Genomic DNA, 22,824 nt, shown 5'->3' with positions numbered 1-22,824 from the left:
TCCAACGTGTATTTCCCATACTAGAAAATCTCTCAATGAGGTTCGGAGGATACACAATCGGTCGGAGCGAAAGAAGTAATCATCTTGTAGGAAGAAATCATCTTGTTCTCTCTCTACTCCATCTCGAGGATCAGGTATACTTCACTACAGTCGGGACTGGTGGTATATTGTTCCCTTATCCTTTCAAAACCAATTACTTCAGTGCTCATCACGGATAGGAGGAAGATCTGTCGACTGATCGCATCGGCAGCCTTATTTTCAACTCCGGCTTTATGCTTCAGGACAAAAGTATAGGCTTGAAGAAACTCGATCCATCGACCGTGCCGATGGTTCAGTTTCTTTGAGGAATTGAGATACTTTAAAGCATCATGGTCTGAGTACAATATAAATTTTTGCGTTAGCAAATAGTGTCGCCAATGTCGCAAAGCTTGCATTACCGCATAGAATTCCTTATCATAGGTGGAATAACGCAATTTGCTATCGCTTAATTTTTCGCTAAAGAATGCAACAGGATGATCTTCCTGGCTCAACACGCCACCTATGCTAACACCAGAGGCATCACATGCGACCCCGAATATCTTCGTGAAATCAGGAAGGCGCAAAACAGGAGCTTCGGTCGTCCATTTCTTAATTTCATTAAATGCTTGGGATGCCGACTTAGTCTAGATAAAGTCTCCTTTCTTCATACAATCTGTAATAGGAGACATTATTGAACTAAAATTTCTAATGAAGTGACGATAGAAAGTAGCCAAGCCATGAAAACTACGTACTTCCGCTAGGATCTTGGGCTCAGGCTTATCGACTATCGCGCTTTTTTCGGATCAGTGGAGACACCCTTAGAAGACACTATGGACCCTAAGAAAGTGACGCAATCGGTCAAAAAGGCACACTTCTTGGGATTTGCAAAGAAGCTTTCTCTTCTAAGGACATCACAGACCCGCCTTAAGTGTGAGAGATGGAGCTCTTGAGTTTAACTATAGATGAGGATGTCATGAAACTATACAATGATAAATTTATTTAAAAAAGGTCGAAAGATCTGTGTCATCATCCTCATAAAAGTACTGGAAGCATTTGTTAACCCGAACGGCATCACTAACCATTCGTAGAGTCCATCTTTGGTCTTTAAGGTAGTTTTCCATTCATCCCCAAGACGAACACGAATTTGGTGGTATCCCTTTTTTAGGTCGATCTTGGAAAAAACTGTAGCACCAGATATAAAGTCCAAAAGGTCGTCCAGCCTAGAAATGGAAAAATGATATTAACCGTGATTTTATTGATGGCACGACTATCGATGCACATCCTCCAAGAGATATCTTTCTTGGGAGTGAGGAGTGCGGGTACAGCACAGGGGCTCAAACTCTCACGAATATACCCTCGGGTGAGGAGTTCGTCAACTTGATGTTTCAGTTCAGTGTGCTTGTTTGGGTTGAGCCTATGATGGAGAAGATTTGGCAAGGATGCTTCAGGAACGAGATCAATTGCGTGCTGGATATCACGCATCGGAGAAAGTGTATCTAGAAAATTCTTAGAGAAAACAGAGTGAAACTCCAATAGGAAAACTATTGCTGGTGGGTGCTCAGGATTCAACTCCACATTGATAACTCTATCTACAAGGGCAAACACAGGTGATTGGCTTTCGATTTCTTTCATTATCTCTTTCGAAGTAATGATGTAAAGTAATTCATCTTTCCGTAGTGTAGCACTCTTTTTTTCAGGGTCGGGCTCTCTAGGAGGCAATGAGTTCAGTATAATTTTCCGACCATGAAACATAAAGCTACACGAATTCGAACGTCCATGAAGTGTGACGTCCATATCATATAACCAAGGTCTCCCTAAAATGACTTGACCTACGTCAATTGGAATGCAGTCACACCAGATTTTGTCTTTATAAGAGAGGAATTGAATCGGGACGAGGCATCTTTCCGACACCGAGATGGACGTCTTATCTACCCAAGCTACCTTACATGGGTTGGGAAGAGGGATAGATTTCAGGCCGAGGCAGGAAACAACTCCGGAAGCAATGACGTTGATGCAACTTCCGCTATCAAAAAGGATTTTGCACGTTTTACTATTGATCTTAATAAGCATGTAAAATAGGGAGGTCTCTAGAGTACACCTAACGACATGAACCCTAGGGTTTTGGTCATTCCGAGTAGTGGGTTCCTTTTGGGTTCAGCCTTGATAAACTCTAACCCGGTCTGTTCGTCTCCAAAGTCTTCTATAAAATCCTCGATGTTTGGTTCATAGACTTTTTCGACACATTCATTCTCCTGGGTCCCAACTTCAAGTTTAGTCATTAGATAGGTTTTGGTATTACATTGGGACGCTATATGGCCAAATTTTTGGCATCTGAAACATTGGGTTTTGCTTCTAGAAGGAGGGTTGGAACCTAGTATGCCTTTTCCTTTATCATTTAACAGGTTCTGGACAGGCATCAGGGATGTTCTAGTCGATGCTTGGCTAGAACCAGGCTGGTTAGGAGGGTTGGGAAATGGCTTGGATTGCGGGAGATAATTTTGATTAGGTCGGGCTCCTCGAGCTATGGGTCAAGGTTCGGTACGCCTTACTGCAAGGATCCGTAAGAAACTATCCACATCTTGAGCCAACTGGTATGCTTGGCCAAGGGTGGTAATCTCTCGGAGGATTAATTCTTTCTGGATCTCCTTGTGGAGTCCTGCTCGAAACCTAGAGAGAGTAACAATCTCCTCTTCGATTACACCGCACCTCATATGAAACTCCTCAAATCGTGTAATGTAATCCGCAACGGTTGATGTCTCTTTAGTTAGTTTCTGCCACCTATCCATAAGGCGTTGTCGGTAAGAGAATGGCAGATACTTCTCATTCAGCTTTTTCTTTCATATCCTCCCAGGTGGTGATATGAGGAAGCCTTTGGGTCTCACACATATATTCAACATTATGCCAGTACCAGTGAGCTTGCCCAATAAGCTTCGTTTTAGCAAATCGTACTTTTCTATCGTCAGTCATTTCGTACCACTCAAAATAATTATCCATGGCTGCTCTCTAATCAAGATACACGCTTGGCTCTAGTTGACCAGCAAAGGTGGGGGCATCTACTCTTACGGTACGAAGTGGCCGTTCGTCAAGATCGCATTGGTGATCAGGAGGATGTTGGTTCTTAGGGGGATGGGGAAGACCTACAGGTGGCGTGGCCAAACCAAACTCAGGATAGGCTGCGATTGGGGTTGACGGTTCAGGAGTCCTAATGTGTTGCATTAGAGCACGGACCTCTCGCTTGAATTCTTCATGGTTAGCTTGTAAGGCAGCAATGCGTTCCACGAGATCTTGCAGAACCTTGGAATCTATTGTAGCTAAAGGGGTCTTAGAATGAGTGAGGAGGTACTCTTTACCACTACGGGTTGGCATGCAAAGACTACACTAGTTGATGATATAACATGTAATGCTACTAATGATCCCTAAATGACCAAATATGATGCAGGACAACCTACTAATGCAACCTACTATGAATTCGGAAATCAGCAAATTTTCACAAAAGTAAATTAAAATTAAATGTTACCAATTTGTACTTCGGTTATTTCAGAATTAAAGTATGAAATTAGTCACTATAAGAAGTTAGGTTGCAAGCACGTATTACAGTCGTTCTAATCCTAAAGTAATCTGATCGATGGATGTTGAAAAATATCCTATCGCTAAGGTGTGGTAATTTAATATCTAGATTTAAATGGTGAGCAGAATGGGTGTGGTAGTAGATGTTCTAGATTTTGAAGTTTGACAGAAAAGTAAGTTTTCAAAATAGGACTGTCATGCAAGAGAATTAGAACATAATTAGATAAACAAGCCCAAAGGAAAGAACTTGTTACCTGTGGTGGATGCAGTCAACCGGAAGCGTCCGTTGTAGAGTCTCGAGCACGAAGATGGCGCCGGGCGGAGCTAGCTGGAGCTGTGGATCTGGATCTGCAGCACAAGGGGCTCTTGGGCTTCTAAAATGGACTGAAAAATATGCTGGATTGGGCCTGAAATAGGGCCTGCGGCCGATTGGGCTTGGGCCGCTCTCCAGCAAAAGGGCGCGCGGGCCTGGACCAAGCCGGTCTTGTGGCCGCCTGGGCTTGGGCCGCGCTCAGAGGGGCTAGCGCACGGGCCGGGCTATTGGGGTGGTGGCCTGCGGATCTGGGTTTGAAACCCGGACCCGAAAAAGGGAAAGGGGTGTGGGGGCCGTGGAGCGAACGCAGGATTTCGTTCTGAGATGAGAGAGGGGAATGGGTTTCCGTGGTGTTGCCAGTGGAGTCAGGGAGCGGTGAAGGAAAGGCTGTGAGGCGGGTGTGGCGGAAGGGCGGATTTGAGAAGGCGGTGAGGCGGGTTCGGACGGGAATGGCGAAACGGGAGCGTGGCGACGATGGTGGCGAACGTGGCGACGGCGGTGGCAAACACGGCGGCGCGGCCCGAAGAAGAAGAATGGCGAGGGCTGGCGGGGCTCGGCGTCTGTGGGATGCTCGGTGGCGTTGATGGCGGAACAGCGGCAAAAACCCTCTAGGGTTTCCTCTTCGTCGGGAATAGAGGTAAGTAGTTTTTTTTTATTTTTAGGGCACGTGCAGGTCATGTGCCTTCACCTGAACCTTTCACGCGCGGCTCAACACGTGCGGGAGTCACGTGCAGGTCACGTAACCCTACGAATTTTTTTTCTGACCCTTTACGAGTTTGGGTTATCGGGTTCGGATTTTCGATCGCAACCCGCTCCGATAACCATTATCTTCAGCACGTGCAGATCACGCACACTTTTTTTTCCTCAGGAACGGATCCAGGTTGCTAAAAAAAAAACTGAGTCACGGGTCTATACTTGACCCATTAGCAGACTGAAACCTCCCTACGGTTTTAGGAGGCCGCATCGAGATCCGTGCCAGTGGTTGCGGCGGAGCTCTGCGACCTGTGGTGGTGGCCGGCGACCGGTCACCAACTCCGGTCACCAGCAGATCTGGAGACTCCTTCCCTGTGGTTGATGCCTGCGGCTGTCATAGTGGACCTGAGAGTTGCTGCTTTCGGTGGGGCTCAGGGACAGTGACGTGAGAAGGTTGGTGATTCCCCTTCTTTTTTTGGCAGTGCGAATTGCACGGGGGTCTTCAACCCGCTCCGGTGTCCGCGAGGCGAGAGGAACGAAGAACTCGTGCGGCAGCCTGATATGCGGGATCGGGGGCTGCTCTGCCATGCACCAGGATCCGTTGCTTTGGCACAGAGGCAAAGCACGGCTCTGATACCAAGTTGATGCAGAACCGGTCACGGGAAGGATGCGGTGGTGACAGATCAATCTCGGGATGACTGTTAATTGATGTAGAACCGGTCACGGAAAGGATGCTGTGGTGATAGATCAATCTCGGGGTGACTGTTGCTGCCGCAAAACCAGCAGTCAGAGGAAGGGGGGAAGAAGAGGAGGAGAAGAAGAGAGGCAGAGAGGAGACAAGGGAGAAGAAGGGAAGAGGAAGAGAGGGAAGGGAGGAAGAGACGGGGGGGGAAAGAAAACTTTAATCACTTCATTAAACCCTAATCATGAAGATAGTCCCCTATATATAGTGCCCAAATAAACACAATTAACGTAAAACCCCCTTACACAGAAATGACTTCAAATAAGCCCAAATATAACACAAATAAGCCTTAAACAAGCCCAGAAATAAAAATAAAATAAATATGCAAATAAGATGGTGGACTAGGCGGATAGACAATCAGCTCCGATGTCCTCATCAACCAGTCACACTACTGCAATATCAAGTAAGTCATTGACGAGTGGATAGACATCCAAGTGACTTCTTGCTTTGGTCACGCTCAGTACCTTGTTCTCTAACAAGCACCTGCACTATCACTTCAGTGTCCCTACATTGTGGATTCGAGACTCGTCCACCCAAAAGAAAAGTGATCTGTGCACTAATCTCATCGGATCAATCATCGTCCTCATGATGATCCATCGATCAGGAACATTTAGGAATTAATCACCCATGACACATGGCTCAAATTCTCAACTCTTGAGAATATGCATCATCATCTTATTAATTCCTTGGATGATTCATAGACGCATACACAATATGAATGAAAAAGATGCTCATTTATTATTCAATAATAATAAAGTCAAGTACAAAACTATATTCCATAATTAATAATGTGTTAGCCAGATTGGCTTCTAGGGCATACATCTAACACATATAACATAGCAAACAGTTATATATACTAGGTCTTAAGCAATCGTTTCTTATCTAGCCCCCTCACTTTACACCATTATATGCTTACACAACTTTATATGAAATACTATAGTTTTTTGATCTGTTCAATTTTTTCATCTACATCTTTGATATAATGGTGATTTTGGTGTGCAGGTCAAAATGAAGTTAGTGAATTTGGGACATCGTCAGAGGTCGGTAACCCTTTATATTATTTATTTGCATTTCAAAAGAAAAGCTTATCAATATGTTTTTCTCACAAATATCACCAATAAAATTACTAACGGCTAGAGTTAATAGCAACCAGTACTTCTTTTTGTAGATCGAATGCCTGAACCAATTCTCAAACAAATTCTCTTGCACAAAGCCTCTCTTGTTTTCTCAACAATGAATTTTGTTGGCATACTCGTTCATGTTGTTGAGAATTATGTTTGGAATTTGGTTATATCTCATCCTTTCTTGAGAGGAAAATGCTTGGTGGTCGTTGATTGTTTGTATGCTAATGTTATTCAGATTGTTTTTTGCAGAAAATTTGGTTCTCATATATAATTTTCATTGGCATTTTTCATTTCTGAGGTTATTGTGCTTTTGGCAATAGATTAAGCAATTGAGCCTTATTGTGCTTGAAACATAACTTGAGGGAAAGTACTAATCTTGCAAAAGCCCATCTGTTATCAGTTATCACCTTAAAACTACTATAGCAGCAGCCATGGTTTATGATTTTCTAGCCCTTGATAGGAACAAATGACAAAGAAGATTTGCAAAGATGTAATAAGTGCGACGACTTGTTAGTTTTTATTTTCTTAACCTTAATGATACATAAATACCTTCCCAAGTACAGCATATTCCTTACAAACACGTCATATCAAGAAAGATCTTAATTAGATCTTATTTATAAAGATACTATGTTTTCTAAGCCCATATAGGCCAAGTACTTAATACATATTCTGATCTAAAAAGGTTTATTGTACATGGCCATCATTGTTAGGAAATCTAGCATGTGTATCCTACATACCTATCACATAAATGTTCCACCTCATTGTGGTATTCATGCCTGACAGTTTTTGAAGTTTTCACTCATAATAGTAGTAATGCATTTATAACTTGGATTATTTTATTGCAAAATCTTGGTTTTGTAGAAAAGAATCTTATAATTCTAGAATCTAAATATCAGAAAATATGTCTTTCTTCTATTGATCTCTTTTTACCCTTTAACCTACACGAATACTTCAATGTGTTTAATAAGCAAAAGTATGTATTTAAGAATCTTCAAGAATGTATATATGTTGCAGTTATTGTTAGAACCCGCCCATACTGCAGAAAATTTTAAAAAAATTCAGATGCAGCGGAAGAGGCATGCGCGGGATCAACCGTTCATCGCATGAACGTTGTTCAAAAACCGTTCGTAGTTAGATAAGGATTAAAAACTTTTAAAAACATTAGGAAGATCAGATCTTCACCTTTGTGCGGGTAGATGATTACCGCAAACTGATGATCGTGGTTTTGGAAGAAGGTTCGCTTGAAGCCGTTCAAGTGTCCGGCCTCTACGGGTATCCACACGAAGCAATAGGATGATCCAAACGCTTCAATCTCCCCGGGGTGCTAGCTCCCTTGCAGAGATTGGTTTTGATGGCTGATCTCCTTCCTTTCTTTCAACTCTTGAATGTGCTTGGGAGGAGGAAGATGAAGGACTCAAGGAAGAAGATCACCAAGCCTTGCGGCCTCTTTCCTTTGCATGCGTTGGAAGGAGGAAGGGAGGAAGAGGATGCCGCCAACACTTTTTCTTTGCTTTTCCTTGCTTGCAGCTGAAACAAGAGGAGGAGAAGGGAGGCCACGAGTTGGAGAGGAGGGCTTCACATAAAATGCCCTATGTGCTGCCCAAGTCCCCTTTTATAGATATCTAGGGCTCCTACAAATTAGGAGCCCTTGACCCTTTTCAAGAGGGGCGCCGGCCCCTCTTGTGTTGCCGCACCAACAAAGAAAAGGAGGAGGGGAGGAGGATTAGGAGGCCCCTATTTGGTTTAGTCCTAATCCAATTTGGGTTTAACCAAATCATGAATCAATTGGGTTCAATCTATACTAGTCCTAATCCAATTAGAACTTGAATGAACCATGACTCAATTGAACTCTTCAATCCTAACCCAATTAGGAGTCATGTTGATTCATTAGATTAATAATTAATTAGGACTTAAGAAACCCTAATCGAATTAGGACTTATTTAATTTTAGTCCTAATCCAATTAGGACTCTAATTTGAATCCGAAGTCCTAATCCGATTAGGACTCTGGGAATCCTACTCCAAGTAGGAATCCAAATTTAATTCAAAACTCCTAATCTAATTAGGATTGTAGGAATCCTACTCCAAGTAGGAATCCCAGTCCTACTCCAAATAGGATTCCCAGTCCTAATCCAATTAGGACTTTAGGAATCCTACTCGAAGTAGGATTTGTGTTTAAGTCCATTTAATTAATTCCATTGTTCCTTCTTCAACTGATTATCAATCGAATTGATTACTTGTGATTCCTAATCACGATTCAACCATCGGATCGGTCAATGCCTCTAGTGTGTGTGATCCCATAGGTTCTATTCTGACTGATAGTGAGATATATTGTGATCTCTATCATAATATCATTGAAAACTCCTTTCAATGGGTTGGAACGGTTCCAACTCTACTCATTAGGGTTTATCGACCATCGAGATAATCCCTGAGTCTCACCATCCACCAGTGATACCTGGCAGCATGTAGTGGCTACCCAGCAGAATAGAATGATGAACCTCTAGGTGCAGTTATCGTGTGATACAGTCCTTCTATCGTGGATCTCTACAGGGCGGAGGTCATGGACAACTCGTCAAACCCCATCGCCTGTCATATGTCAAGATTTATTTGACTTAAGCTCGAGAGTGGAAAACTCTTTCTCCACTGTACAATCTGCCCCGGCCGAGGTCTTACGAACTCAGTCTTATAAATCACATAGGATCTCTCCTTATCTATCAAGGTCGATAGATTCCTTGTAGGTGCATACCCTACTCCTACAGTGAACCTACTGCAACCAATCTACACTGCATGGACCCATATGGCTAGAGACAATATGTGTGCAGTCAAACTACAATAACCTCACTGTGAGTAGCCGAAGCATCGCAGGTCAAAGGACCAGTCATACTACTGCAACATCAAGCAAGTCATTGACGAGTGGATAGACATCCAAGTGACTTCTTGTCTTGGTCACGCTCAGTACCCTTGTTCTTTAACAAGCACCTGCACTATCAGTTTAGTGTCCCTACACTGTGGACTCGAGTCTCGTCCATCCGTAGGGAAAGTGATGTGTGCACTGATTGGATCAATCACCGTCCTCGTGATGATCGATCGATCAGGAGCATTTAGAAATTAATCACCAATGATATATGGCTCAAATTCTCAACTCTTGAGAACATGCATCATCATCTTATTAATTCCTTGGACGATTCATAGACACATAAACAATATGAATGAAAAAAATGCTTTTTATTTATTTCAATAATAAATAGTCAAGTACAAAATTATGTTCCAGAATTAATAATGTATCAGCCTTATTGGCTTTTAGGGCATATATCTAACAATCTCTCACTTGCACTAAAGCCAATTAGTTATATATCTAAGCCCCATCTTCTCAAGGTGGGCTTCAGTCTTCTGCTGACTCAGCTGCTTAGTGAACGGGTCCGCCACGTTATCCGCAGAGTCTACTCTCTGCACCTCAACATATTTCTTCTCAACGTATTCGCGTATGAGGTGATAGCGCCGCTCTATGTGCTTCGACTTCTGATGAGACCTTGGTTCCTTAGCAAGAGCTATGGCGCCATTATTATCGCAGTTGAGTGTTATGGCATCTGATGTCATCACATCCAATTCTACAATGAATTTCTTGTACCAGAAGCCTTCCTTAGCAGCTTCAGATGCAGCGATGTATTCAGCTTCCATAGTAGAGTCAGCAATGATCGGTTGTTTAGAACTCTTCCAATTCACCGTACCACCATTGCACAAAAACACATATCCGGACGTAGACTTTCTATCATCGACATCTGTCATGAAGTCTGAATCCGTGTATCCTTCTACCTTTAATTCTGATGCTCCTCCAAAGACCAAGAACAAATCTTTAGTTCTTCTTAAGTACTTAAGAATGTTCTTCACAGCAGTCCAGTGCTCCTCGCCTGGATTTGACTGATATCTGCTAGTGACACTCACTGCAAGTGCTATATCAGGTCGTGTACACAGCATGGCATACATGAGGCTTTCTATTGTTGAAGCATATGGAATCTTACTTATGCGTTGAATCTCCTCAGATATGTTAGGGCACATCTTCTTTGAGAGATGAATTCCATGCCTAAGGGGTAAGAGACCCCTCTTGGAGTTTTCCATGCTGAACCTCTTCAGCACCTCCTTTATGTACATCTTCTGTGATAGGCCAAGCATCCTTTTAGATCTATCTCTATAGACCTTAATCCCCAAAATATAGGATGCTTCTCCAAGGTCTTTCATGGAGAACTCTTTTGACAACCAGACCTTGATCGAGGTTAGCATGGGAATATCATTTCCAATCAGGAGAATGTCATCCACGTACAGTACGAGAAAAACGACATCACTCCCACTAACCTTTTTATAAACACACGGTTCCTCTTCGTTTTTGATGAAATCAAACGTTTTGATTGCATCATTGAAATGAGTGTTCCAACTCCGAGATGCTTGCTTTAGTCCATAAATGGACCTTTGCAGCTTGCAGACCTTGTGATCTCCATCACTGGAAGTGAATCCCAAAGGTTGTTCCATATAGATATCTTCATCAAGATATCCATTCAGGAAAGCAGTTTTCACATCCATCTGCCAAATTTCATAATCATGAAATGCTGCAATGGCCAGCAGTGTACGGATGGATTTCAGCATGGCTACAGGTGAAAAAGTCTCTTGATAGTCAATGCCTTCGCGCTGACTATACCCTTTCGCCACAAGCCTTGCCTTATAGGTCTCTACCTTTCCATCCGAACCTATTTTTCTTTTGTAGATCCATTTACATCCAATAGGTACAATACCTTCTAGTGGATCTACTAAGGTCCAGACTTGGTTGGAATGCATGAAGTCTAACTCTGACTTCATAGCTTCCAGCCATTTCTTGGAATCGATATCTGATATCGCCTCGTTGTAGGTTTTGGGATCTTCTATGTGTTCCCTATCTCCCATGAGAAACATTTCCTCAGTATCCTCTTCAAGCATACCTAAGTATCTATCAGGAGGATGGGAGACCCTACTTGATCTACGAGGTGGAGGGGGGACAACATGTACTGGCTCTATATGAATGGGTTCTATAGGATCCATGACTCGTTGTTTTTCAGAGACTCTCTTCAAGCTCAATTTTCCTCCCACTGCCTCTATCAAGGATAAACTATTTTTCTAAGAAGATGGCATGTCGGCTCACAAATACATTATAATCCTCTGAGATGTAAAAATTATACCCTAAGGATTCTTTAGGATATCCGATAAAACGAGCATTTATGGTCCTAGCCTCTAACTTGTCTGCCTGTAGTCGCTTGACATGGGCCGGACATCCCCAAATCTTGAGATGACCAAGACTTGGTTTCTTACCATGCCATATCTCATACGGTGTGGTAGGATCGGATTTAGAGGGAACTCTATTCAATAAATAAATTGCTGTGAGTAAGGCATCTCTCCAAAGAAACATAGGTAAATCAGTGAAGCTCATCATGGACCTGACCATATCCAATAGAGTCTGATTTCTTCTTTCTGACACCCCGTTGAGTTGAGGTGTACCAGGAGGTGTCCATTGTGAGACTATGCCATTTTTCTTGAGATAGTTCCGAAATTCTCCACTAAGGTATTCGCCTCCTCGATCTGATCGAAGAGCCTTAAGAGGTTTTCCAGTTTGTTTTTCTACTTCATTTTTGAACTCTTTGAACTTTTCAAAAGATTCAGACTTGTGTTTCATAAGATACACATACCCATATCGTGAATAATCATCGGTAAAGATAATGAAGTATGAATAACGTCCCCTAGCTAGCACATCGAATGGGCCACACACATCTGTGTGTACTAGGGTAAGTATTTCAGTGGTCCTCTCCCCATGTCCTATAAAGGATAATTTAGCCATTTTTCCTTGAAGACAGGACTCGCAAACTGGATATGACTCGGAAGTCAATGAGCCGATAAGCCCATCTTTCTCCGTTTTGTTCATTCTGTCTTCTCCAATATGGCCAAGCTTGAGGTCCACAAATACTTCTGGTTTATTTCATCCCTGGATCTCTTGGATCCTTTGACATTCACTTCTTACTCAGAAACATTCACAAACTCATCAATATGTAAATGATAGAGACTGTCAATCATAAAACCACGTGCGACTATTTTATTTCTGAAATAAATAGAACAGCAGTCTTTGTCAAAAGTAAAAATATGACCATCCTGTGCTAGACACGAAACAGAAATCAAATTTCTGCTAGCAGCAGGTACATAATAACAGTCTCTAAGTAATAAACTAAAACCAGACGGTAGTCGCAGAGGATAGGTGCCCACAGCCACAGCAGCAACTTTTGCTCCATTGCCAACCCGAAGGGTTACTGCACCTTCCGCCAGCCTTATATTTTTCTTTAGACCCTGCATGGTAGTGCACAAATGAGCACTAAAACCAGAATCTATAATCCAACTAGAAGTAGTAGAAATCGTTAGATTAGTTTCAATTACGAGCAAGTCTATACCTTCTGAAGGTGTGTCTCCCTTCTTGTTCTTCAAGCTCTCGAGATATGAAGGATAATTTCTTTTCCAGTGGCCATCGACATTGCAGTGGAAACATTTTTCTTTGTCATTAGCCTTTTTCTTTTGAACTTCCTTCTTTGGCTTCTTGTCTTTCTTCTGCTTCTTTGCAGGCTTTTTTTTTCTTCCAAGTAGACTTTCTCTTGGAACCAGAAGTCAGCTCAGCAGCAAGGACATTGCCCCTCGAACCTTTCAAGGCTCCCTCAGCAGTTACCAACATGTTTAACAGTTCAGTCTTAATGCATTCAATCTTATTCATGTGGTAGTTTACTATAAACTGTCCAAATGAATCAGAAAGGGATTGAAGGATCAGATCGACTTGCAATTCCTTGTGCATGTTCATACCGAGCTTCTCAAGCTCTTCTAGGTCCTTGATCATAGTCAGACCGTGATCATGGACAGACTGCCCTTCGCACATCTTTGCTTTGAAGAGTCTCTTGGACACTTCAAAACGAGCTGTGCGACTCTGCTCACGATACAACTCTTGCAGGTGTGCCAGTATGTCCCTAGCAGTCTTCATATTCTTATGCTGGCATTGGAGTTCATTGGACATGGATGCCATGATGTAGCACTTGACTCTAACGTCATCATCCGTCCACTTTTGATGCGTCTTACGCTGATCATCAGTAGGACGTGCTGGTAGTCTGAGGATATCTGTTTCGAGTATGTAGCCTAATTTCTCACAGTTCAAAACAATTTTGAGGTTTCTAAGCCAGTCCTTGTAATTGGTTCCAGTCAATCGGTTGGTCTCAAGAATACGGGTCAAAGGATTTGAAGCTGACATTGTGATCTGCAGAGATTAAAGATTCTAGTTAGACTTTGTACTTGATCTAAATTTGTCTTAAGGTCTTTTAGAACAAATGTTCCTCCCACTATTTTCTCGAATCCCTTACACTCCCCTGGTAGGAAAAACGGAAAACCTTCGCGACTAGGGTTTCTAGTGGGTACTGCGGTCCCACCGATTTACATGGCACCTCACCTAACAGTTATTAGTGACACATAAATAGATGAGTGTACAACTCTTGTACAATGCTTCTCAAGCATGTTGCAGTGCTACTTGGTCTCTAAGCCATTAAGACCTTACCTAACAGTTATTGGTCCCATTTCTTTGTTAAGTCAGACCCACCGTATTACCATAGAAATAAAGTCGTTATTGGGTCCTCACCTAACAGTTATTGGTGCCCAACCCCACCTTTACCCTACAACATCTCATGTCTTTAGAGAGGTCCAGCCCCCTGATGCAACTTGCCCACTGTATCCAGCCGAGATAAATCATCAAAAAGACCTTAGCAGCTTTACTACAGTGGAAGACTTATTGACTTAATATTGGTTAATCATGTCTTAGTGTTTGCAACCTTGAGCTCTTCATAAGAGGTAATCGAACAATTGGCCAGGTAAGCAGGTGGGAGGCTCCCCTTACTCAGAGAGTAAGGTCCTAATTAAGTAACCACCTTTCATGCTTTCCTAGACACCAATTAGATCAATTAATCTAATATGACTTGCTCATGTTGGTTCACTCTTGACTTGATTGAGGAGGTTTTAGTTTAGGTCTCATTGGGTTTGCTACGTCACATGTAAACCTATCTACCCCGTTCTCATTCACATCACATGCAAACGGCACATCACAGGTAGTTATAATCGCAGCAATAAATAAAGCTAAACTTTAAATAGGTGATGATCATGGATTCTAATTAGGTCATATTATAAGCACATGCACGTCAATCGATCAACTGGTCTTCAACTCTTGAATTGGTTCCAAGCCTCCTTGATTCGATGCTTGATCAACTCTTGATCCAATTGCCATCAATTGCTCAGATCGCCGTTCATCTCATGCACTGTCTTCGACTTGATCGTTGACGTACATCACATCACAGAAATACAACCAGATATAAAATAAAAATAATAATAAATTACATCTCCTTTTAGGAGGCACGCAGGCCTCTCAAAACATCAAATAAGATGCATGCAAGCATCTGAAAAATTACATGACATTACAGATCACATCGCAGGTCATTACATTTGATACCAAAAGGGTTTGAATCCTATGATCATCACCACATGCAGCAATTATACTTTTCAGATCTGAAACTTAATTGATTATGTTATGACATAGGTTGCTGATCATGCTAATCATGATTATAAACTTTGTAATCCCATTAACAATGCAATTAGAATCATTGATTTATCACATAAAAATCAGTATGCAAAAATCAGCATGCAAAAATCAGCAACCCTGAAAAATCTGCATGCAGAAAATTTTCAGCATGCATAACCTTTTAAATTTCAGATCCAAGATGCCTATTAATAATTAATTCTTACCTTAATCTACGATGCCTAGGCTCTGATACCACTGTTAGAACCCGCCCATACCGCAGAAAATTTTAAAAAAATTCAGATGCAGCGGAAGAGGCATGCGCGGGATCAACCGTTCATCGCATGAACGTTGTTCAAAAAACGTTCGTAGTTAGATAAGGATTAAAAACTTTTAAAAACATTCGGAAGATCAGATCTTCACCTTTGTGCGGGTAGATGATCACCGCAAACTGATGATCGTGGTTTTGGAAGAAGGTTCGCTTGAAGCCATTCAAGTGTCCGGCCTCTACGGGTATCCACACGAAGCAATAGGTCGATCCAAACGCTTCAATCTCCCCAAGGTGCTAGCTCCCTTGCAGAGATTGGTTTTGATGGCTGATTTCCTCCCTTTCTTTCAACTCTTGAATGTGCTTGGGAGGAGGAAGATGAAGGAGGACTCAAGGAAGAAGATCACCAAGCCTTGCAGCCTCTTTCCTTTGCATGCGTTGGAAGGAGGAAGGGAGGAAGAGGATGCCGCCAACACCTTTTCTTTGCTTTTCCTTGCTTGCGGCTGAAACAAGAGGAGAAGGGAGGCCACGAGTTGGAGAGGAGGGCTTCACATAAAATGCCCTAGGTGCCGCCCAAGTCCCCTTTTATAGATATCTAGGGCTCCTACAAATTAGGAGCCCTTGACCCTTTTCAAGAGGGGCGCCGGCCCCTCTTGTGTTGCCGCACCAACAAAGAAAAGGAGGAGGGGCGTGATCCCCTCCTTCTTGTGTTGCCCTAATCCTCCTTTAAGGTTGATTAGGAGGCCCCTATTTGGTTTAGTCCTAATCCAATTAGGGTTTAACCAAATCATGAATCAATTGGGTTCAATCTATACTAGTCCTAATCCAATTAGAACTTGAATGAACCATGACTCAATTGAACTCTTCAATCCTAACCCAATTAGGAGTCATGTTGATTCATTAGATTAATAATTAATTAGGACTTAAGAAACCCTAATCGAATTAGGACATTTAATTTTAGTCCTAATCCAATTAGGACTCTAAATTTGAATCCAAAGTCCTAATCCGATTAGGACTCTGGAAATCCTACTCCAAGTAGGAATCCAAATTTAATTCAAAACTCCTAATCTAATTAGGATTGTAGGAATCCTACTCCAAGTAGGAATTCCAGTCCTACTCCAAATAGGATTCCCAGTCCTAATCCAATTAGGACTTTAGGAATCCTACTCGAAGTAGGATTTGTGTTTAAGTCCATTTAATTAATTCCATTGTTCCTTCTTCAACTGATATCAATCGAATTGATTACTTGTGATTCCTAATCACGATTCAACCATCGGATCGGTCAATGCCTCTAGTGTGTGTGACCCCATATGTTCTATTCTGACTGGTAGTGAGATATATTGTGATCTCTTTCATAATATCATTGAAAACTCCTTTCAATGGGTCGGAACGGTTCCAACTCTACTCATTAGGATTTATCGACCATCGAGATAATCCCTGTGAGTCTCACCATCCACCAGTAACACCTAGCAGCATGTAGTGGCTACCCAGCAGAATAGAATGATGAACCTCTAGGTGCAGTTATCGTGTGATACAGTTCTTCTATCATGGATCCCTACAGGGCAGAGGTCATGGACAACTCGTCAAACCCCATCGCCTGTCATATGTCAAGATTTATTTGACTTAAGCTCGAGAGTGGAAAACTTTTTCTCCACTGTACAATCTGCCCCGGCCGAGGTCTTACGAACTCAGTCTTATAAATCATATAGGATCTCTCCTTATCTATCAAGGTCGATAGATTTCTTGTAGGTGCATACCCTACTCCTACAGTGAACCTACTGCAGCCAATCTACACTGCATGGACCCATATGGCTAGAGATCATGTATGTGTGCAGTCAAACTACAATAACTTCACTGTGAGTAGCCGAAGCATCGCAGGTCAAAGGACCAGTCACACTACTGCAACATCAAGCAAGTCATTGACGAGTAGATAGACATCCAAGTGACTTCTTGTCTTGGTCACGCTCGATACCCTTGTTCTTTAACAAGCACCTGCACTATCAGTTCAGTGTTCCTACACTGTGGACTCGAGTCTCGTCCATCCGTAGGGAAAGTGATGTGTGCACTGATCGGATCAATCACCGTCCTCGTGATGATCCATCGATCAGGAGCATTTAGAAATTAATCACCAATGATACATGGCTCAAATTCTCAACTCTTGAGAACATGCGTCATCATCTTATTAATTCCTTGGACGATTCATAGACACAAACAATATAAAATGAAAAAGATGCCTTTTATTTATTCAATAATAAATAGTCAAGTACAAAATTATGTCCCAGAATTAATAATGTATCAGCCTTATTGGCTTCTAGGGCATATATCTAACAGTTATGCCCCGGACCTATAGCCTGCATGACTCTATTCTTATAACAGATTAATTATGCTTATAAAATGTCTCCATGTGTCTAGCTTTTCCTGAATTTTAGTTTGAAAATGCTTTATCTATAGCAATTTTGAAGAGTTTTAATGCTTCATTTAAACCATTTTCTTCATCATTTTCTAATAAATTTGACAATCTAGTGATTTATGTACTTTTTTGAATTTTTAAATTAAAGCAACTATTCTAGTAAGTGGATGTGTTTAGAGAATATGATATTGTTTTACATAGAAAACATGCACCATTATATTGAATATGGGTGTCTTCTTTTTACTTGTTTGCTTTAGTCTTTACTCTGTATGAAGTAAGGTTCGTCGATCCGACATCAAGACCCGTACCGGTCGGCAACTGGTATGGTTCGGTACCGGATGGAACCGCCCGGTTCTCTTTTAGTGCTTTCAACTCCTATCTTGGTTGCAACTTTTGAAGGAGTTTTAAAATTCACATAGTAAAACCTGATAGGTTGTACTACATGAACATGCTGATCTTTTTTATCTACTACATGAACATGTTGATTTTAATTACCAACACATAGTGTTTGCTACTAGCACTGAAGTTCAATAACTTTCTAAAAATTTACATCTACCTAGCAGGGCCAATGTTTGCTAGATGCCCTATATCCTGATCGCCTAATCCACTATCTTGAATCTTTTTTCTATTTGAGCTGGTTTTTATTAAACTTTTTTAAGTGTCAGACAGAACGTCTCTTTAAATATTTTTTTTGTAATTGTATAGTGAGGAGACAAGGATTAAAATTGGGGCTGGTGTGAGGCAAGGTTGGCGGCGGCGACGTGAGAAGTTGATGTTGCAGGAGAGCTGCTTCATAGAGTGGCAGAATATGATTGCAGAAGCAGCTAGGAAGGGTTATGCTGGTGAAGATGAGCTGCAGTGGGATTCATACAGAATCTTGGACGAACAGCTGAAACAGGAGTGGCTGGAGAATGTTGAGAAGAGAAAAATGATGCCTAGGCCGAAAGGGAGCAAGAGAGCACCTAAATCACTTGAGCAGCGTAGAAAGATATCAGAGGCCATTTTTGCAAAATGGGCAGATCCTGTAAGCGCGTGCCTTCCTACTTTGGTGGGGTTTATTTTGCATCATTATTAAGGAATTGATCATATATGCTTCCTCCTTCATAGATGCACAATCCTTATGTCAAGCTCTCTTATGACAATGTTTGGAGATGTACATGGAGATGAGCTAGCGTCTATCAGAAGAGGGGAGCATTTATGGTGCACTGTTTTTATGTCTTTGATTGTTTTATACTCTCCTTCAGTTTTCCATGATTTTTTCTCCCTTTCTATTAGGAATATCGTGAGCGAGTATGCACTGCACTGGCTAAGTATCATGCTACAGCCATTGGAGCTGAAAGAAAACGAAGGAGAAGACCAACTGGCAAAACCCCCTTGAAAATGGATTCTGTGGAAAAGAAACTCACACAATCTAAAAGCATTAGGAGTGAGGCAAAAAGTATCCAGAAGACAATTTCTAAGAGAAAGAGAACCCCTACTCCATACAAAGACCCAATGGCAGGATCCAAGTTGGAGATGATAAAAAGAATTAGAGCACGAAGGGTAGCTATGGAAACAAAAAAGAGAAAAGCTGTGGAAAGGGCAAAGTAAGTCTACTATATTTACTGGGGTCACATTTATCTGGAGCTATAGAATCTATATATAAAGAGAACTCCAATAATTGGACATGGAAAGCTGGACTCCATGGGAGAGTTCTCTTTTAATTTCCCATCTCCCTAGACCCCCACCCCCCTTTCCTTTATTCAAAGGCACGTTCATATTACGTGCAAAATACTCATATATCTATTGAGCTCTTATATATAGAAATATTATTGGGACATAATGTACCACTAACATCCTACTATTTAGTTGAATAATGTCCTGCAACTTGTTTCTGAACTTCTATACGGCTATTAAAGCAAGAAAAGATCTTCTATTTGGCTATTGTAAATTTTATGCATGTATTTAAAATGACGGTCATCATCATCATTGGTGAAACCATAACCTCTTAATTGGATTTCAGGTTATTAATTGCTGAAGCAGAGAAGGCTGCAAAGGCTCTTGAGATGGCTGCACTAAGGAGCCCTCTCGCACAAGCTTCGCTTATGGAAACCAGGAAGCTGATTGCTGAGGCAACACGTTCCATGGAAAAAATAGAGAATGGACAATTGACATTGCAGGATGTTGGAGATGATGCATCTTTAAGTTCTGTTGGACCAATAAACCATTTGCAGATTAATCGAGAAACTCAAAGCAATGACAAATTCTTGGATGAGCAACTTGTAAATGGCACTCATCTTCTTGCTTCAGGTGAAAGTAATCACAAAGATTTTGATTTTCAAAATTTCACTCTGCAGAATGCACTGAACGGCAGGGAGCCCTTGACAGCAGAAAAGTGTACAGAGAATTCCTCTGATGCAACCTGTGGATATCTCTCATCTCAGTCTAGATGTGTGAGAAAAGAATCGGAAACAAATAATTTGCAAGCGGATCAATTGACGGTAAATGGATCTGTCAGGTACGACGATCCTGCAGCTAATAGAGAAGAATGGAGAACTTCAGAATTAAAAGAAAGTGAGAGCTCCACAAAATTTGTGACTAAAACTAAGAAGAAATGGGTGCATGGAAAGTTACTTGAAGTCGAAGAAGATTAAGCGCGAGGTAAACCATACGGTGGGATGTACATAGAAGTCTCGTCTTTAAACAAAATCTTTCTCATGTTCAGTAGTCTGTGGCCTCAAGGGTTGGTAAAGTGAATGTATGATTATGGTGTTATATATTTTGTCAAGTTATGATCCCCAGTATTCAGTTCCGGCCAATACAATATTGCAGCGGGTTAATTTCTTGAGGCAATTAACTTTTTGCAGTCAATTTTGATTTGAAAGGATTTACCTGAGGATTTCCAGCGAAGTAGCTAAATCAAACTGCTAATATAATGCATAACTGTTTTAAGAAAGCTATCGCAAACATTATGTCCTACTAATGCGTTCAAAATAATCATTCTATTTTGCGCATCTGTAAGTTTCAGTTACATGATAAACCATTGCCATCTGTGCTAAAGAATATCTTAGCATGGAGAATGATATTTCGTATTTCAAAATAAACTTTTGTGATTTTTCCGTTTCCTGGTAGATCATTACATAGGTTAGTATGCTATAGAAAAGGCTTTAGCCCACTGCAAGTTTATAAGCGGTTGCATCCACTCGGCCTTGGGCTGTTCTCCGCTATTTTACATTAAAATGAACACTTTTCCAAAGATGGAACGCATTTTCCACCAAGTGGAGAGGCGCCAAACACTAGCCCAATGCCTGGCGGCCAAGATAATCGACGGTGTCCAACCATAAACGATGAAATCATCCCGTATCAAACTCCTCTAACGTGCTATCTAGCATATCACAAACGGAAATGCATCAATCTGCTCTTTCTTCTAAGAACAAGGTTGTGGTCTTTAACCCATACAACATGTGTTTGCACCCTACCCATCAATTTTTGAAGTCATGCAATACATAAATTGGAAGGGTTAATTACTGAAAAAATCCTGTAATTTAGTAAAATTTTCAATTTTAGCACATCGTTCCGACTTTTACAACCGGATATGTGTACTTTATAAAATGTTGCAATGTTAGCCTATCGTCAATCAGCATCCAATTCTTCCGTTAAAATTTTCTTATGGAAATGATGTGGAAATTTTGAAAAATGATATGGAAAATAACAATAATGAGATGGAAATGATGTGGAATAAACCAAGTTAAATAGATAATAAAAAGCTTTTTCCTCCAGCTTACTCCTACCTTCTTCCCTGTCTCTCCTTTGCCTCCCCTTCAGAACTCCCTCTAACGCCACCTCTCCCTTCTTCCAAATCACTCGCCATCTCCTCCTCTCTCGACTCTCCTGTGCTGCGACCTCCCATCCTTTCAAATTTTCATTTAATGTTGGAATTTTAGAGTAAATCCCACATTGTAAAATTATTGTAACCCCTACTTCATTATCTATAAACTTTTTGTTGACCTAGGGATTAATGTTGATGATTACAAAATAACTGAGTAGGTTACTAATGATCATATGTTTTGGACTAGTTTAAATTGTTTTTCAGGGAAGCCCTAAAAGCTTAAACGAGTAAAGTAGCATGGAGAAACTCAAGAGATAAAACTTTCATGTTGGAGATAAGTTTGAAGGAGTTTGGAGGCTTTTGAAGTATGAAAGCGGACCCTACTCCGCTAGGAGTCGATCTTGGAGTGTCTATTGGATACAACGATGAAGAATCAACACGCTGAACATTAGGAATCTGCCCCTGGAACATAGGGGTTGACCCCAAGGTCGACTCCGACACTTTGGTGATGAGTTGCATGCTTGGCATAGACTAGGAGTTAATCCTGGGGTCGACCCCTAGACTTGGTATTGACCCCCAGGTTGTCCCTTGACGTGTCATAAGCGAGAAATAGAGAAATAGTTTTTCTGGTTTCCTTTGGGGTCAACCCCTGCATCAAGTGTTGACCCTTAACGTGCCATAGGCAAGAAATAGAGGGATAGTTTTTCTAGTTTTCTCTGGGGTCAACCCCAGCACCAAGGGTCAACCCATAGGGCGACCACTGCACCAAGGGTCAACTCTCCGGTCAACCCCTCTAGGCTGGTAGATTGTAATAGCTTATTTTTCAATAGAAAAGAAGCACATTTAATAGGATCTAACCTTTCTCCAATGGTCTTCAACGACTGGTAATTACTCTCTGGCAACTTCTCTTTATAAATAGGCCTCCAAAAGGTAGAAAACAACAAGTAGAATTAAAGAAAAATCAAGAGAGAAAACATTCAAAGCAAGAAAGCTATTCATTGAGTGAGAAGTATTCAATCCAACTTCAACAACCACTTCAAGAGCATTCATTGAGCATTCTCAACTAAAGTGCACATCAAGAGGCTTCTCCCAACATTTCAAAGGGCGCTTAATTAGTTTTCTTTTTCCTCCGAGGAGCTTTAATTGTATTCATTATTGTTACATTGTATTTCATTGTATTCATGGGGACAAGTTTTGGTTGAGCTAAGACTTGGAAATGTTGATATGTAGCTTGAAACGGAGTGTGTATATGGCTTGCTCGTGCCTAGAAAACTAGTG

The 22,824-nt window shown here is 41.4% G+C and overlaps 1 protein-coding gene across 2 annotated transcripts in view; it reads left to right on the top strand.

Annotated features, from left to right (window-relative positions):
- The window catches only part of LOC103697567 (uncharacterized), a 61,757-nt gene extending 41,187 nt beyond the window's left edge, over window positions 1-20,570 (top strand). Inside the window, exons 4-8 of one of the 2 annotated variants that reach the window (XM_039118833.3) lie at window positions 6,336-6,373; window positions 18,444-18,762; window positions 19,014-19,324; window positions 19,741-19,999; window positions 20,075-20,570. In XM_039118833.3, coding sequence (XP_038974761.1) covers window positions 6,336-6,373; window positions 18,444-18,762; window positions 19,014-19,324; window positions 19,741-19,999; window positions 20,075-20,371 — 1,224 coding nt within the window. In that variant the 3' untranslated portion in view covers window positions 20,372-20,570. Of the gene's footprint in view, window positions 1-6,335; window positions 6,374-18,443; window positions 18,763-19,013; window positions 19,325-19,740 lie in introns of both variants that reach the window. The other variant, XM_039118832.3, reaches the window with a different exon arrangement.
- Window positions 20,571-22,824: the final 2,254 nt, after the last annotated feature.

This window comes from Phoenix dactylifera, chromosome 15 (assembly GCF_051530095.1).
Source record: "Phoenix dactylifera cultivar Ajwa chromosome 15, Ajwa_hap1_PhDact_Kaust_v1.1, whole genome shotgun sequence".
Classification (NCBI taxonomy): Eukaryota; Viridiplantae; Streptophyta; class Magnoliopsida; order Arecales; family Arecaceae; genus Phoenix; species Phoenix dactylifera.
The sequence above is the reverse complement of the archived record's forward strand: the minus strand, read 5'-3'. Positions and strand labels throughout refer to the sequence as shown.